The sequence below is a fragment of the Hoplias malabaricus genome, chromosome 4, assembly GCF_029633855.1.
Source record: "Hoplias malabaricus isolate fHopMal1 chromosome 4, fHopMal1.hap1, whole genome shotgun sequence".
Taxonomy (NCBI): Eukaryota; Metazoa; Chordata; class Actinopteri; order Characiformes; family Erythrinidae; genus Hoplias; species Hoplias malabaricus.
In genome coordinates this window covers 3,540,659-3,557,262 of record NC_089803.1, presented here as the reverse complement: position 1 = coordinate 3,557,262, position 16,604 = coordinate 3,540,659, and the positions used below count along the sequence as shown (strand labels likewise).

General features: G+C 41.4%; 1 protein-coding gene across 1 annotated transcript; it reads left to right on the top strand.

Moving 5' to 3' along the window:
- Positions 1-5,393: 5,393 nt before the first annotated feature.
- On the top strand, positions 5,394-6,588 carry LOC136695236 (4-galactosyl-N-acetylglucosaminide 3-alpha-L-fucosyltransferase 9-like). The gene has a single exon (XM_066669173.1). The coding sequence runs from the start codon at positions 5,440-5,442 to the stop codon at positions 6,586-6,588; it is 1,149 nt and encodes a 382-aa protein (XP_066525270.1). The 5' UTR covers positions 5,394-5,439.
- The last annotated feature ends 10,016 nt before the right edge of the window (positions 6,589-16,604 follow it).

Here is a 16,604-nt window from a genome sequence, read left to right as displayed (position 1 = left end):
CTGTAGACAGCAGAACCAGGTCGTCTGCATAGAGCAGGCATTTAATCTCTGAGTCTTGCAGAGTGAGACCGGGCGCTGCAGAACGCTCCAGAATTGTGGCTAATTAATTTATATAAATGTTAAATAGTTTTGGGCTTAAGCAGCAGCCCTGTCTCACTCCATGCTCCCAAGAGAACAGCCCTGTCTCATTCCGTGCTCCTGAGAGAAGGATTTTGTTTGTTTGTGGCCAATTTTTTATACCGCACTTGTTTGATGTATACATTGATTTAATCAGATAATAGGCTTTACCCCCTACACCACTTTGTAAAAGTCTATAAAATAATCCTTGGTGCCAAATGAAATCAAATGCCTTTTTAAAGTCAATAAAATGTGCAAATATTTTGGATTTATTTTGGACAATATATTTATCAATCAGGGTGTGTAGGGTGTAGGGTGATCAGATGTGCAGTGATTTGGTAAAAATCCAATCTGACCCAAGACTGGATTCTTCAAGACTGTGCTTAATTAGGAAGTATAATATTCTAGAGTTTAAATTAGTACACAGTAACTTCCCCAGGTCACTGTTCACACAGATGCCTCAGTAATTATTGGGGTTGAATATATCTCCAGATTTAATAATGGGTGTTATCAGTCCACGGTTCCAGATCTCAGGGAAGTGACCTACACTCAGAACCAGGTTAAACAGCTTTAAAGTGGCCAATTGGGATTTTGAACTGGTGCATTTTAGCATCTCGTTTAAGATGCCGTCAGGTCCAGATGCTTTGTTTGGTTTAAGTTTTTTAATTTTCTCTTTAAGCTCCTGCTCAGTAATTGTGAAGTCCAATAGGTTCTGTTTTTTTTTTTTTTTTTTGATCATCAGTTCTAATTGTTCAAGTTTTGTGTTTATTGTGTTTTGTTCAGAATTTGGATCTAATTCTACTTTTTTGGAAATGGTTGGTCCATGTTTCTCCATTTTGAATCGCCAATTCTTCATAATCTTTCTTTTTTAGGTTGTTCCAATTTGTCCAGAACTGGTTTGTTCTGATGGACTTCTCAATTAGTGCCAGGTGCTTGGTGATGTACTGAGCTTTTTTGGTTCTGATGTACGTTTATACAGCTTTAGTGTTTCACAGTAAAGAAGGCGTATGTGGGTATTGTTTGGATCTCTGTTTCTGTTTACGACACCATCGTAGTTGTTTCTGTGGGGGCACAGAGAATTGTTCATGAAAGGTATTTTGTATTTTGTGTGTATGTGTGTGTGTATGTATCTTTACACTTATATACATATATATATATTATATATATGTATCTATACACACCCAAGGACGCTTTACAATCCACACTGCTCAGAACACTCAATCCACACACACACACACACTGGTGAGAAGCGGCAGCCAAACGGGCACAGCGTACTCTCGACCAGGAATGACCGTCCACCTGGAGGACTAGGGTTTAACCCAGGACAGAGCGCCAATCCATATCTGGGCTCACACTCATTCACTCACACATACAGACATTCATTCACATACACACTCATTCACTCACACACCAGGACAGTTATTAGAGAAGCCAGTTCACCTACCCTCCATGTTTTTGGACTGTGGGAGGAAACCGGAGCCCCCGGAGGAAACCCACACAGACACGGAGAGAACATGGAAACTCCACCCAGAAGGGACTTGAACCCAAGATCCCATCGCTGGGAGGCGAACGTGCTAACCACTAAGCCACCGTGCCGCACAAGTGTGTAGTCTGGTAGTGTCCCTGTTCTTGCGTTCAGGTCCCCGCAGACAAGCACATTTCCCTGGGCCTGGAAATGGCACGCCTCTCTCTCCAGCTCAGAGAACATGTCTTCAGAGTAGTACGGGGACTCTGAGGGTGGGATGTATACAGCACAGAGGAATATATCTTTCTGTGAAGAGACTACTGTGTTTCTGATTTTAATCCAAAGAGAATATTTTCCTGTTTTTAACATGTCTATATATTGATGTAGGTTTTCTTTCTCCTGAGTATCTTCCTTGGCGTACTGTGCTCAGTTTTTGTGGTGGGACTATGATTTCTCTGTACCCTTTGGGACAGTGAGTGACGATGTCTGACTTGCACCATGTCTCCTGTAAAATAACGATGTCAAGGGTTTTAATGCATTCTTTAAAATCACTGCTCAAGCTTTTTAAACCAAAAGCTGAAGATTTTAGTCCTAGAATGTTCCATGAAATAACTGAAAGTGAAGCCATGTTAGATTTATATTTTAAGATTAGATTGATCCTTATAAACAATGTACATTTATAGATGTGCATTTCTCCTGGGGCTCGTGTGAGTCTGTGCAGTTTTATATGAGTCTGGTGCAGATGTACTGCAGTAACTGCTTGATCTCACCCATTTGAGTGCGGTGTGTTCCTCTGAGGGCGTCAGCGTAGCTGTACCTCTGCTGAGGGCTGTGCTGCTGGGAGAGTGAGGTCGCCATGTCTCTGTTTCCTGGTTGGTTTGGGAGACCTGCTGTGTGTGCTGGGCTGGCAGTGGGGTGACGTAGCGCTGCTGTGGGTGGTGAGGGCCGGTGGGCTGGTTGGACTGCTGGAGTATGCTGGGCTGGTTGTAGCTCTGTGATACTGGACGCTCTTCTCTGTGTTTTGTTGTTGTGGGCGTTGTGTCGACCCAGTGCGGTGTCTTTCAGTGTTTTGGCGAACTCTTTGACGCTATGTTTGCTTAAGTGGACGTGATCATAGAGGTGGTGTGTGGAGAGGCCAGAGTGGTGGGCCAGGTGCACATTTGGGATGAGGGCGCATCCTCTTGAGATGGCTACATTCACTCTGTGGATGGTGTCAGGGTGGAAGTCTTTGCGAGGCAGCAGAGTGGAAACGATGACCTTGGCGTCAGGGTGGGTTTCTGCGGCTCTCTTTGCTACACTGCAGACCATCTCTCCCACCCTCTCCTGCTCTGCCCTGAGGTCGTTTGTACCTGTGTGAATGATGATGTAGGCCGGATTGTTAAGGATGTTGTCTGATAGGATGTGTTGAGCATCTCTTGTCCTTGGGAACCAAATTTTTGATTTTTTCTGATTTGGGAAAAATGTCTCTGTTTGTAGAAACTTCCCATTTGAATCTATGAGGACTGCAACCATTATGTCTCTCTCTCTCTCTCTCTCTCTCTCTCTCTCTCTCTCTCTCTCTCTCTCTCTCTGTCTCTGCACATGGAAACAGCTCATGTCTCTATCATACAAGAGCATCCTAACCTCTACTAACATTGCGTCTCTTTTCTTTCACAGACCCTTAGACTAAACACTTGAATATGCCTCTCCTTTATCAATCTATGCCCTCACCACTTTCCCTGTCATTCTGTAGGTTTAGAGAGTAGATGTAAGGCACACATACATATACTCAGTGCTTTGTACAATAAAGTGGAATGCTCTTGATTCACGTCCCTGGTGTCTCTAGTGTCTCTTGACTCCCCTGGATCCAGCTCCAAAGGACGGCAGGCTGAGGGTAACTTAGAGGAGATCCAACCTGAGGGTCATGGTCAATTTGAACTAATTTCTTACATGCAGGTTTGATAAAAATTTATTATGTTTTAAAGGTTTAATTCAGTATTAATTAATTCCAGCTTTTAAATAGAACTAATCTTAACTAGAAATGATAAAAAAAAAGTTCTAAACACTGTGTGAACTGAGTGTGTTTGATGAGCAGAGTTTATGCTGATGGTTCTGTAACAAAACTATTGCTAAAGAAGTGAGGAAGAGAAAAAAAGAAAAAAAAAAACGTTAAACTTCAGTGACCTTAAAGATTGCATTATCTCCCAATTCGTACAGGACACTGATGTCTTTACAGTTATCAGTGACACCAGGCTTCATGACACTGTGCTCATAAACCAGTTCCAGAAGCATGAGAACAGTCACTCCAACACAACCGGACCAGTTTTAACTCCCACACTCCAAAAACACTTTTTATGGACTAGTTGTGCAAGACGTGTGTGTGTGTGACAGAGAGAGAGACAGAGAGAGAGACAGAGACAGAGAGAAACTGTCCAGGGTTGTGAGTGTGTAAAAATGCTCACAGGTGTGTATGGGAATGTGAGCGACTGCGTGAGTGTTTGAGTGACTGGGAAAGTCAAACATAGTTTGAATATGTCTCTCTCACATATATTTATTTATTTAATTATTTATCAGGGACAGTGCACATTAATCAGCATTTCAGTTTCCATACTAATGTAAATCAGGCCCCCAGGATTTGACTTTAAGAGTGTGCCACATATTTTAGAAAACAGCAGTGCTAAAGATGATGTGATAACGTGTTTGAAGAGGAAGCTCTGTATAATTCAGAAGTACACAGATTTGCCCAGCGCTGCTTTAAACTGTTTAACAGGCTTGTGGCAATAAAAGGTAGTCTCATGGTGAAAAGTATATATTTATTTCACACACCAGTAACACAGCTTTTCGTGAAGAAATAAAATTGATTATATGACTCCTGCTGCTCATTTTATGGATTCTAGTAAGATGTTATTTCCCATAATCTTTGATTGACTTGTAATCATGCTTCTTGTGTGACATTAAATTGTTAATTCATCTGGTTATTCACTGAAGTGTTTTCTATAATATAATTGTAATTAATATGTCAATTAATACCCAGTGTTCATTTGTAAAAGAGGACAGTCAATGTCTGCCCCACATTAATCAACATTTCATTCATATTAAATGTTTAATTAATAAGAACAGATATATTCTCCAGGAATGATGATAACTAAGTTTGAGCTCATACATGTGGGTCAACGCAAAAATATCTCTATCCTGGGCCAGGCTTTTTTTGAGGGAAATTTATCAGCACAGCTCCTACAGACTGTACGATTGTTTGAATGACACACCAAAGATTCACATCTTCTGGGTGCTTGATCCATCTCTTACTTTTCCAGTAGTCATTACATGAGAAGCAAAGGAGTGACCTGGAAGAAGGAAGTGACCTGACTGACCACAGGTTTCCCCACAGTGGGATCACTGGGTCCAGGTTATATTACAGTAAATGTGCTAGTGTTAGTTATTAAGCTAATTTCTGTCTATAATCCCTGGGCAGGTGATTACAAACTAATAGTCAATATCACACAATAATTCAAAGTTATTTAACTGTACATGATTACAAACCTTATTTGATTTAAGTTGTGTCTTAAATTTACAATAACAACAAAATCCAGTAACGAATCAATCTAATTGACAAAAGTGTTTGCCCAATGACAAACATTAAACCTTACTACAAGTATATTGTACAACACAGTCCTCTCTGGTAGAAGCTGTTGTTGACCTTCTCCTACTGTCTTTCTGGTTTATGAAGTGACCCATAGGAGGGGAGGGGGGGGGGGGGCAAGATCATGTAATATCATAAAAAATAAGGCATGTACATGATTACAAACCTTGAATTGAATTGAACTAATGAAACTCCAGATGTAATATTAATCCTTTTCTCTGTACCTGAATGTTTCAGAATGACATCGAAAGCTTCATCCAGACACTTCTGTCCCTTGGTCATTGCTGGAGGCCTTCTGATCTGCTTTACTATGATTTTCTTTGTTTATAACAATCCCACCATGAACTGGCTGCCTTGCGCAGGTAAACCTCAGTTCAATGTCTGTACAGAAACTTGTCTCAGTGCACAGATCATCACCAACTGCTCTGAAAACAAGCAGGAAATGACTCGGTCTGTAAAAATTGCAGGAGGTGGGAATGACCATGCTTCTGAAATAACAATCTTGATCTGGTACTGGCCACCTAGGAGGCAGTTCAATCTGGATTCCTGCGAGCCTGTCTATGGGATCAAAGGTTGCCATTTTATTGTTGATCGAGCACAAATCGACAAAGCTCATGCCATTGTGTTTTACATTCAAGAGATAAAAGGTGACCTACAAAACCTGCTCAATATATCAAGACCTCCACGGCAGAAATGGGTCTGGACGAACATGGAGTCTCCAACTAATACTCCTCAACTGAAAGGGGCCGAGGTCTTGTTCAACCTGACGTCAAACTACCGCACAGACGCAGACATTTGGATTCCCTATGGAAGAATTGTAGAAATCTCAGAAACAGACGAACCCTTCCAGATCCCACTGAAGGACAAGCTGGTGTGCTGGATCGTCAGCCACTGGAACATCAAACTGAAACGTGTGCAGTACTTTAATGAATTATCAAAACACATAAAAGTTGATGCCTATGGAAGACATTTTGAACAAAGAATAGACAATGAAGACTACAACAAAGTAGTGTCTAGCTGCAAGTTTTACCTCTCCTTTGAGAACTCCATCCACAAAGATTACATTACAGAGAAGGTCTTCAATCCCATGAGGCTTGGCACCGTCCCTGTGGTTCTAGGTCCTCCCCGAGAGAACTATGAGGAATTTATCCCCAGAGACTCCTTCATCCATGTGGACGACTTCCAATCTCCGCGGGAACTGGCAGAACACCTCAAAGCTCTGGACCAGAACCAGGAGATGTACGAGAGGTTCTTCTCCTGGAGGAAGGACTATGTCTCAACCCATAATGAAGTTAGTCGACTCCACGCCTGTAAAGTTTGTGAACATATACAAAACCACAGGGGCTTCAAAATAGTCAAGAACATTACGAAGTGGTACTGGGGATAGCCAAACTTCTTTCCTAAAATAAACCTATACTGGATCGTCAAAATTTTGTTGAAACATGTCACGCGGGGGACGTGAGGAGTAGATTTACGGGAGGCGGACACACTCGCTACAACACAGATGATTTAATAAAGAGAAAACACAACAAACGAACTTGACAAGAAACACGAAATAGCATGACCAATAAACATAGGGAAGAGCAGGAGACAGGGCAAGCTAGAGATACAAACACTACAAAACACAAACAAACTAGAGGGTCATGAAAGGAGTAAGAGAGCGAACGAGGAACCAGAAACAAGAAACAAGAAACAAACACTATAATAACGGCACGACTTTACAGGGAGAAAGAAGGAAACGACAACGAAACCAAACGACAACGAAACCAAACGACCACGAAAACAAACGACAACGAAAACAAAATGACCGATACCAGGAAGTGAGGGAAGAGGGCTTAAATAAACGAACTTAACAAGAGACACCTGACACAGATAACGAAGACAATGACAAGGAGGCGGAACAAAGGTGGAGCTAGAGTGAAACGAGGGCGGAGATAGGAATAACAACAAAGACAGAGCCACATGGAAGGGGAAAATAAACAAGAAAGTGCCAAGATGTGACAAAACAAAACAAAAAAGTAAACATTCCTGTATGTTTCAATGCATAAATTTAGAAAATGGTGAAATTGTAAATAGAACGGCAAATTTCCTGTTCATCCCATTGTTTGTTTTATTGTGTTCTGCCTCTGTGGTACTCCACTAGGGGATTCTGCATGCTTGGGATTGGCTGCTTCATGCATACCGTGTGACCTTTGTGGGATGGGGTTTGGTGATTTTTTGATGCTTCACTATATACTTAGTTGCAACCAATAAGCATTTCCTCAGGCATAGACTGTAATTCATATGAGATCTAGCTTACCATTCACACACAGTCAATTTATGCTAATTATCTGTCATGCTGATGATGTCACATGAGGTCACATAGGAGAGCTAGTCAATCTATTGTCAAACAGCTGTTTAATGCTATATATATAAACAAAGTGTGTTAAAATACTAATTTTGTTAAAGATGTTTCTGATCATCAAATAAATTTAAATATCATACAAAGACAACAGAAGTGAACACAAAATGCAGTTTTTAAATGAAGGTATTTACTATTAAGTGAGAAAAAGTCCTATTGAGATGCTGTGGAATGTCCTTAAAAAGGTGGTTTGTGCTCGAAAACCCCCCAATGTGGCTGAATTACAAGAATTCTGCAAAGATGAGTGGGCCAAAGTTCCTCCACAGTGATGTGACTCATTGTAAGTTTCCACAAACACTTGATTGCAGTTGTTGCTTCTAAGGGTGGCCCAACCGGTTATTAGGTTCAAGAGGAAAACACTTTTTCACACAGGGCCATGTGGGTTTGGATTTTTTTTTTCTTTAAAAGCTGCATTTTGTGTTTACTTGTGTTTTCTTTGATGATCTTGATTTGTACTTGATTTGTTTGATGATCTGAAACATTTAAGGGTGACAAACATGAAAAAAATAATAAAAAAATAATGAAAGGGGCAAACACTTTTTCACACCACTGTAAATTACCTTGGCTCTCATGCTGAAGATGTTAATCTTTCAAAAGTCTATCCAGTTTTAATCTGCCACACAGTCTTTTGTTCTTCAGCAATAGTCCGTATTTGTTTTTCCACAATGGTTGAATCGTCAGATGAAGATCTGTATTTGCTGATATTGTTATTTTTATAACAGCATTCATTTTTATTACCTTAGGAACCTGTGCAGCAAAATGTTCCAGGTATTATTCAGAGACTAAGGGTGTAAATGATTGCAGGTGTGGTCTGATTAGACACTGTGTCTAAAAGAGAACAATGCCCAGGTAAGTCAATGTGATAAACTGTCTGTTTTACCCTGGATTCCTGAGTGGAACTACATGTCACACTACACAAACACACAACAGGAACTTCATTTCCCACAATGCCCCAGAGCTTTTTCAAAATTAGGAGTCACTAACACTCTCAGTCATATGAGTAATGGACCTTCATAGATATTTAAAAGAAATTCAGCCATACAACAGACAAGGTAACGATGGCTCATAGATAAATGTTTTAGTTATAGACACATTATATTATACATCACTAAAACCAAGGCATTAATTTAAAAGGCATTTTTTTATGTTACGCTTTATGCATTCTTGCTAATAAAAAGTAACGTGATAACACAAACAATTTTGCTTCCATGACACATTCCCACTAACAAAAATATGTTCCGGAACCAGAAAAGTTAATTCACAATCAGAACCAAAGAGTAGTGTGTTTTTCAACAGGAACCATGAAAACATCTCTGGGTGTATCTAGTTACAGGAGCAAGGAGCAATGGCGACATCCACGAAGAGTGCAGTGTAGTCTTCTACATAATTGCTATATAATTGCTAAAAGTTTAACTTTGTTTGCATTTTGGAGAAAAACATATGGGGCCTTCAGAAGCTTTGCTGCTTCATAACAACATGTTTACATCTGTTTTGTCTTTAATGTGTGACTGTGGTACAGGAAAATGTAGAACAGACTTAAAAAATGTAGAAATTAACATGAAAAAAGTCAAAAGAGTGTTTGAGGCATTTAAGGAAGCATGAAGCAAACAGAGCTATGTTTTTGAAGTTCTTGGATTCAGTAACCAGTCAGGAATTTTGCACCAGGAAAGATGAATTTGACAAACACAGTCATATTACTGTATATCTCTGCACTGCTTCCTGTTATTGGAATGCAAATGCAATGTAAATGGGTTCTTTTTGAGTACATGCCTACACATGGTTCCAAATGATTAGAGTAGGGACTAAACCGTGATTTATCACTGACTGGCCAAAAAAACTTGTCTACATGACTACATTCAAGCGGTGAGAGGACACCAGCGTCTCAGTTTACTATAATTCCCTGTGTCCATGGACTCCCTGGATCTGCTGCCTTTATCTATGGGGGAGCATTAACTACCAAAAGATAAACTAAACAAATGAGTTTTTAACCTACATTTGAAGATTGCGACTGTGTCTGAGTCCTGAACATTTTCTGGAAGATCATTCCAGAGTTGGAGGACTTTAAAAGAAAAAGCTCTTCCTCCAGCTGAGGCCTTCTGAATTCTGGGAACTATTAAAAGCCCAGTATTCTGTGATCTGTGTACAGTAACAGGCCTAACGTAAATTATTCTGGATGAACATGGAGTCTCCAACAAATACATTTTATCCCCAAAGACTCTTTCATCCACGTGGACAATTTTAAAACACCCAGGAAACCGACAGAGCACCTCAAAGCTCAGGACTAGAATGAGAAGATTTACCACCGCTTCTTCTGGAGGAAAGACTGTGTGTGAACGTGAAATCTGTGAACATGGATGAACCACAAGACCTTTGGAATAGTCAAGACCTTACGAAGTAATGTAACAAACACACATACACAAACTATCATCACATCAGAGCTACAGACAGAAGTCATACGTTGACATTTCACTTACAATTCATTTTCCACAGCTCATGGATTTATTACTCCATCTGTGTTTACAGTCAAACGGCACCTGAAACAGATTCAAAGAAGCAGGCTAACGCCTTTCACACAGAAAACAACAAATCCCATCATGCACCTCTCAGGACAACATTATGATAACCATGCTACTGTTATTTATATTACTAGTGTTTCCATTTTATTTGAATTGATCATACCATTTGAATGTAATCTAAATGTAGGATAATTGTCACATACGGATTATTACACGTTTCAACTATCAGTGAAATGCTAGGATGACTACTTCTTAATCTACATGAGATAGAATTATTAGATCAAGAGATCATTAGAGCTAGAGGTAGTTATGGGTTATTAATAGGCTATTAACATGCTACAATGTTTGCTACAAATATTCAGTCAGTCTTCATTGATCAGTTAAAGTAGTAGAGACAGCCAGTCTACTTTAATCTGTTTTCTCTCATATCTAACACCGCCTGTTGGTTAATACATTTTATTTCATTTTAAGTAGCAAATAACTATTGAAGCCTATAGTGGCCATCACCGTTAGTGTAAAGTTGTTTCACTGGTTCCTCTATTGAGCCCTCGGGTGTTGATGAAATTTCCTTGTGTCAATTAATTATGGGTGCTTTATTAAACAAACACAAATTTTGCTAATAATGCTTTATGCTAACACTGTACTGTGTGACAGGTTTAAGATGTTCAGTCTGTTATCAAGCAGAAAAGCATCTAATGCTATTAATGAACCTCATTATTCAGAGGAGATGCAGTCAACAATTAGCAAACACCTAAGTACATTAATCATTTGTGTTGTTTTACTGGCATTTATTGTGGTTCTGTTTGCCTTCTGCTAGAGCAGGGATTGATTTACTACTTTTGTAAAAATAACCGAAACGTTTTCTAAGTCCACTTTAAATTGTGTTACATAGGGTAACCACACGTCCTCTTTTACCTGGATATTTCCTCTTTTGAGACTTATAAAAATGTCCGGGCAGAATTTCACAAACATTCGGGATTTTGTTTTTCCAGAGCTTACATAGAATTTTGAGAAACATTTCGTTCACAAACTAGTCCCGCCCTCCCCTACTCCGTTTGGTTCGCTTGAGTGAGAAGAGTGAGTGGTGAAGTAGCCTAAAATCTTCAGACCTACTCTGTAAACATTTAATTGGTCAGTCTGCACGTCAGTAGTCCTTGTTTACATCAAGCAAAGCTCATGTACCTACCATCATCTCAGCAGCTATGCTGAAACGTAAATGTAAGTTCTCTGATGAATTAAAAACAGAGGCGTGTCCTCTTTTTCACCAACTCAGATCTGGTCACCCTATGTTACAGAGAAATCCAGCCAATATCCACAGCTTCATACATCGGTATGATGTCCTCTATAGGATGGCACTATTTCTGCAGTGGAGTATCAGGGGTCCAGTAAAGATCATAACATGATGTGTTCTATCGTTACAGAATGGAAAATACATTTGAAAATGATATATTTAGTGTCCTGGCTCCACAGTGGGTGGCACGGTGGCGCAGCAGGTAGTGTCGCAGTCACACAGCTCCAGGGGCCTGGAGGTTGTGGGTTCGATTCTCGCTCCGAGTTGGTGTGTTCTCCCCGTGTCCGCGTGGGTTTCTTCCGGGTGCTCCGGTTTCCTCCCACAGTCCAAAAACACACGTTGGTAGGTGGATTGGTGACTCCAAAGTGTCCATAGGTGTGAATGTGTGTCTGTGTTGCCCTGTGAAGGACTGGCGCCCCCTCCAGGGTGTTTTCCAGCCTTGTGCCCAATGATTCCAGGTAGGCTCTGGACCCCCGCGACCCTGAACTGGATAAGCGGTTACAGATAATGAAATGGCTCCACAGTAGTGTCCTAGCTCTCAGGGATGTATTTTATTACTCGCCACCTACTGGAGCCTAAGTTAATTGCACCCTCTGAGTTTGTCCCTCTCGTCTTCAGCTCGGAGAGCAGAATGGGAAGAGTATAATGCTAATAGAAACTAACTTCAGCCTCTTCTGTTTAATGCAGAATGAAAAACATTGGGTTGGAGCAGGTAGACTATGTGTAGTATGTAAATTATAAACAGAAAACCAGCATATCCCTCATCACTGTCTCACCATGCACCTGTTTACACCTGGTATTACAGTGTGTTTTTGTAGTCAGTTCAGGTTCAGATTTCACTTTTCTACATGAAAAGTGTTACGCTGCGCTGTGTATGTGTATTTTTTTTCTCTCTCTTTCTATCTCTGTACAATTCTAGGTTCTGCAGTCTGTTCCAGTCTGTTTGTTCACCCGTCTAGAGTTCATTCCATATTCCAGTTCGTGTGTTTGTTGGTCGTCCTGAGTCCAGTCCACCATCCAGTCCATGTGTTCTGTCTGTCACCGTTTAGTCTACGTCATCTCGGCGGGAATCATAAATACGTCTCTGTGTACGCTGCTAGTAAGCTTTGTCTTGTGCTGTGATTTATGTTGTGTATATTGAATTTTGTTTACCTGGTTTTGACTTTGTTACATTCCCACTTCGACTACGAGTTTGTTTTTGCCCCTTTTGAATACTGATGCTAGATCTATCTTTTGTAAATTATTGTAACACTGTGTATATATTACACCAGAGTAGGGTTGGCTGCCGTTTGTTTTGGGAGTGGGTTTTGTGTGTGTTTTTGTGGATAGACAGGGAGGAAGGTAAGGTGTTGTCTTTTGTTTTCACTTAGGTAAGTTAGAGTTGTTTGTGCGTCAGTTAGGAGGGGCGTTTGTTTGTTGTTTTTGTCGGCATAAGGCCATCCTGAAGTTCACTGGTGTTTGGTTTCATTGTAAATATCACATCTACAATATATATTATATTAATTATACATTCTGTGTTTCCGTTTGTGTCCTTTTGTTTCACCATTTACATCTCTGTTACAGTTATTCTCTTCACATATATTAATTCAACACACACCTCATTCTGTTACGGCTCAACCCTAGACAGTAACAAAAGCCAGGTGTAAATACACCCAAGACACACTTTGATTGGCATCAGATCACTCACACCACATTCACAATGTAATTTAAGGAATTTCAAAACCCTCATAGTTGCACACAACATGGTGCAGGCTTTACACTGAACACCCTTATTGACATGATTCTCCCATCCCACCAGAGCTTAGGACCCAGGAGCAAACCCTAGCAGCTGGGCAATGGAAATTGGAAGCCATGTGGGGTACCATATCAACTGCCTAGTAAACACCTGGGATAAAAAACACAAAAACAAAACACCACCTAGCAATAGCTTAGCAATTCTCTTTGATAACTTCTTAGGAACCCCCTAAAGTAACCTAGCAACACTTTAGCAACCACCTGGGATAGAATAGCAATTGCCATAAAATATTGGCAACAACTTTAAGGTCATAGCAACATCTTAACACCACGCCTTTGACAAGCCAACTTCAAAGTTCACAAACTTTTTACGGCTCTAGACACTGTTACAGAAACAGTTCCTGCTCTTCCAGGAAGGCTGTACTCTAGATCCTGGAGCATTGCTGTGAGGTTTTGATGGCAGTATGCCACGTAAATCTGTGTGAGGAATGCTGCTGGTGTTGGGTGATTGGTTCTAAATCACAATCACCAATCCAACTCATGAATGTAATGAATGATGAAGCTATTTGAATAAACTCTAATTCAGTGTAAACAGGACCAAAGAGAATCAGCTGTGAGCCACAACTCCACATTCAGACTCTCACAGTGGACACAGAGGGAACAAAGGAAAAAGAAGCAGGAGTCTTAGACAAACCAAGTGCCTTTGAATGCTTTATTGGGATCCAGTGAGTTTAAAGATGAGTGTCACTGAGGAACACTTGATGGTGACGGTTAAACATGGATTATTTTAACAGTCAAGGTTTATGCCAATGACATGCTTGAGCAGATAATCAAAGAGAGAAAAAGAAAAAAATATAAGGCATGCAGATGAGTTACAGTCCTAATTACTAAAGATGTTATAATTATAAAAATGAGTTTTAAAGCGTGGTAATTCATAATTGTAATTCTAAATTCAATCATTCTCAGCTCTTTTCACATTTTATGGCAACCTTGGTGTCATATTAAAAATATAAAAAAAAATCAATTCATTATATTCAACAAATAATAACCTAAAATGTAAGTAGTATGAAAAAAGTGAGCGAAGAATGTATTGGTCGCAGCATTCGTATGGCTTAATGTTCCTAAAATATACAAACACAATGGAGTAAAATCTAGTTCTGTTTTCTAAGTCTCTTAAGAAGGACCCTTGATAGGACCACATCAGTATCTGTGTATTGCCTTTCTCTCTTTCTGAGACCCATAAATAAGTCTGGGTCTTGACCTGACTGTCTCCCTCTCTCTACTAGTCTCTATCTGCCATGTATTAATGAGGTTGGATTCATGTAGTGTTCTTATATTTGTCTTTTCCATTGTAATAACGACAGACTGAATGTGAGCAGCTCCATTGTATCATCCTCTAAACATTAAGGTGTAACTGCTGTTGAGCCCTAAACCAGCAGGACATTGAAGATCTGAAGACTTACCTCAGAGGCTATACGGATTGACTCCCCCTTAAGCTCAGGTTCATCAATGAGATGATCATTTACAAAGGTCTTGTCCTTGATGATATTCAAATAGCTCAGCACTTTTTCCCAGAAATCTTTGAGTCTCATGAGGATTTTCAGAATTTTATTCAGGCACATCTGGACATCTTTAAGGTGGGTTGGATTGGGGATGATACCTGGGGAAAGTAGAACATGGACAAACATCCACTCATTGACAGTCCTCCAGTTCTGCAGTTCTTTTCAGTAGTTACACAGAGGGTTTTTTTCATTTTTGAAGGATGATAAAGGCTGGAACATGGAGGTTGTGTCTGGGGCGCTTTTCCACTATATGGTACTTCTCTACTCAACTCTACTTGCTTGGCACCTGGTATGATTTCCACTATTAATGTCCCCCATCCCACCCAAACTATATCCGGTGTCGTCTCTAAGGGGAACAGTGGACTCTGGGAACCACAACAACGGCGGCAGTAGTGTTAAGCGGTGTTTACTCATGGTGTATTGGCGTGTTGTTGTTGTTTGGGACTGAACACAGCTCCGTCATCAGTTCAGACAGATCAGTAGAGTTTGTTCCTTCCTTGTTGCAGCGTCCAGCTCTCGCTGGATTCTTTCATCAGCCACCGATCCAAGGAGCGTTTGAACCTCCTCAAAAGACCACGGCGTCATTTTACGAGCTGCCGTCGTGAGTCGGATAAAAACAAACATAATCTCTGCAAGGTTTACATGCCACGGTTTAGTCTCTACTCGACTCGCTCTGAACCACGAGAGAACAGCCACTGAACAAGAACCTGCTTCCAGAACCAGGACCTGATTCACCTGGTGGAGAAATGAAAGCACAGAGCCTTTGTCAAACTCAGCACCTCCAACTGTCACACCTTGACACTTTCTGGTTTGTTTTCTCCTTTCTTTTGGGCTTTCTTTTCGCTGTTTTCCTGTCTCTGCACATGGCTTTGTTTATGTTCACTCGCTCCACCTCTTGTTCCGCCTCTCGGTAATTGTCCTCGTTATCTGTCAGGTGTGTCTAGTTAGTTCAAGTATTTAAGCCCTCTTCCCTCACTTCCTGCTATCGGTCATTTTCTTTGTTTGAGTTTTTGTTTCTTTGTGTGTTGGGTTTCATGTTTCTCGTGCCTCGTTCGTTGTCTCCTGCCTGTTTCCTGCCCCAGTCCATTTTAGTGTTATTCCGTGTTTTCGTGTTTAACTTAAGGTCCGTTTGTTTTGTTATTCCCCTTTATTAAACCTTCCGTGTTATAGCGAGTGTGTCCGCCTCCCTGAATCTACTCATCACACCACCCTGACAGAATGACCGATCTAAAAATGGACACAGCTAGCACGGACTACCCCTTTAGGAGAGGTGTAATTCGCCGGACTCCGTTCCGCAAAGATCCCGTGGAGGAGGCTTTAAGAGCGGCCGCGGAGTGGAGTCAACGGCTGCAGCTCAGCTCCGGTGCGGTTCATTTCTCCCGAACAGAAGACTCGATTCAGGAATCGAGTGATTCCTCCAGCCGGAATCGACGGAGCCGGAGGAGAAAGCAGGCTGAAAATCCAGCTCCAGAGAATGACCCCCTCAGGTCCGGAGAGATTTTTGGGGGGGCGTTATATACAAGGGCTGTTAGCCTCAGATCACAGGACATGGGAAATGAGGCTAACAGAGGCGCATCTCCGGGGGAACTACGGTCAGAGAAGTCCCTCGAGAGTGCGCCCAAACCCGCTAAATACTCAACTCGTGCTCGGCGAGCAGCACGAGCACCTGCCTCGTTGGACGCCTCAGCTCCAGTTTCCGAGAGCACGGCGCCAACGGCTGCTCCAGTTTCCCTAAGCGCGACTCCTCCAGCCGCTCCGGTTCCTGTAAGAGCGGCACCTCCGGCCGCACCTGTCTTCGTGAGCGCGGCACCTCCGGCCGCGCCTGTCTTTGTGAGCGCGGCACCTCCGGCCGCGCCTGTCTTCGTGAGCGCAACGCCTCCGGCCGCGCCTGTCTTCCTC

Coding starts and splice junctions, on each gene's coding strand:
- LOC136695236 (XM_066669173.1), top strand. CDS start 5,440: ATGACATCGAAAGCTTCATCCAGACACTTCTGTCCCTTGGTCATTGCT.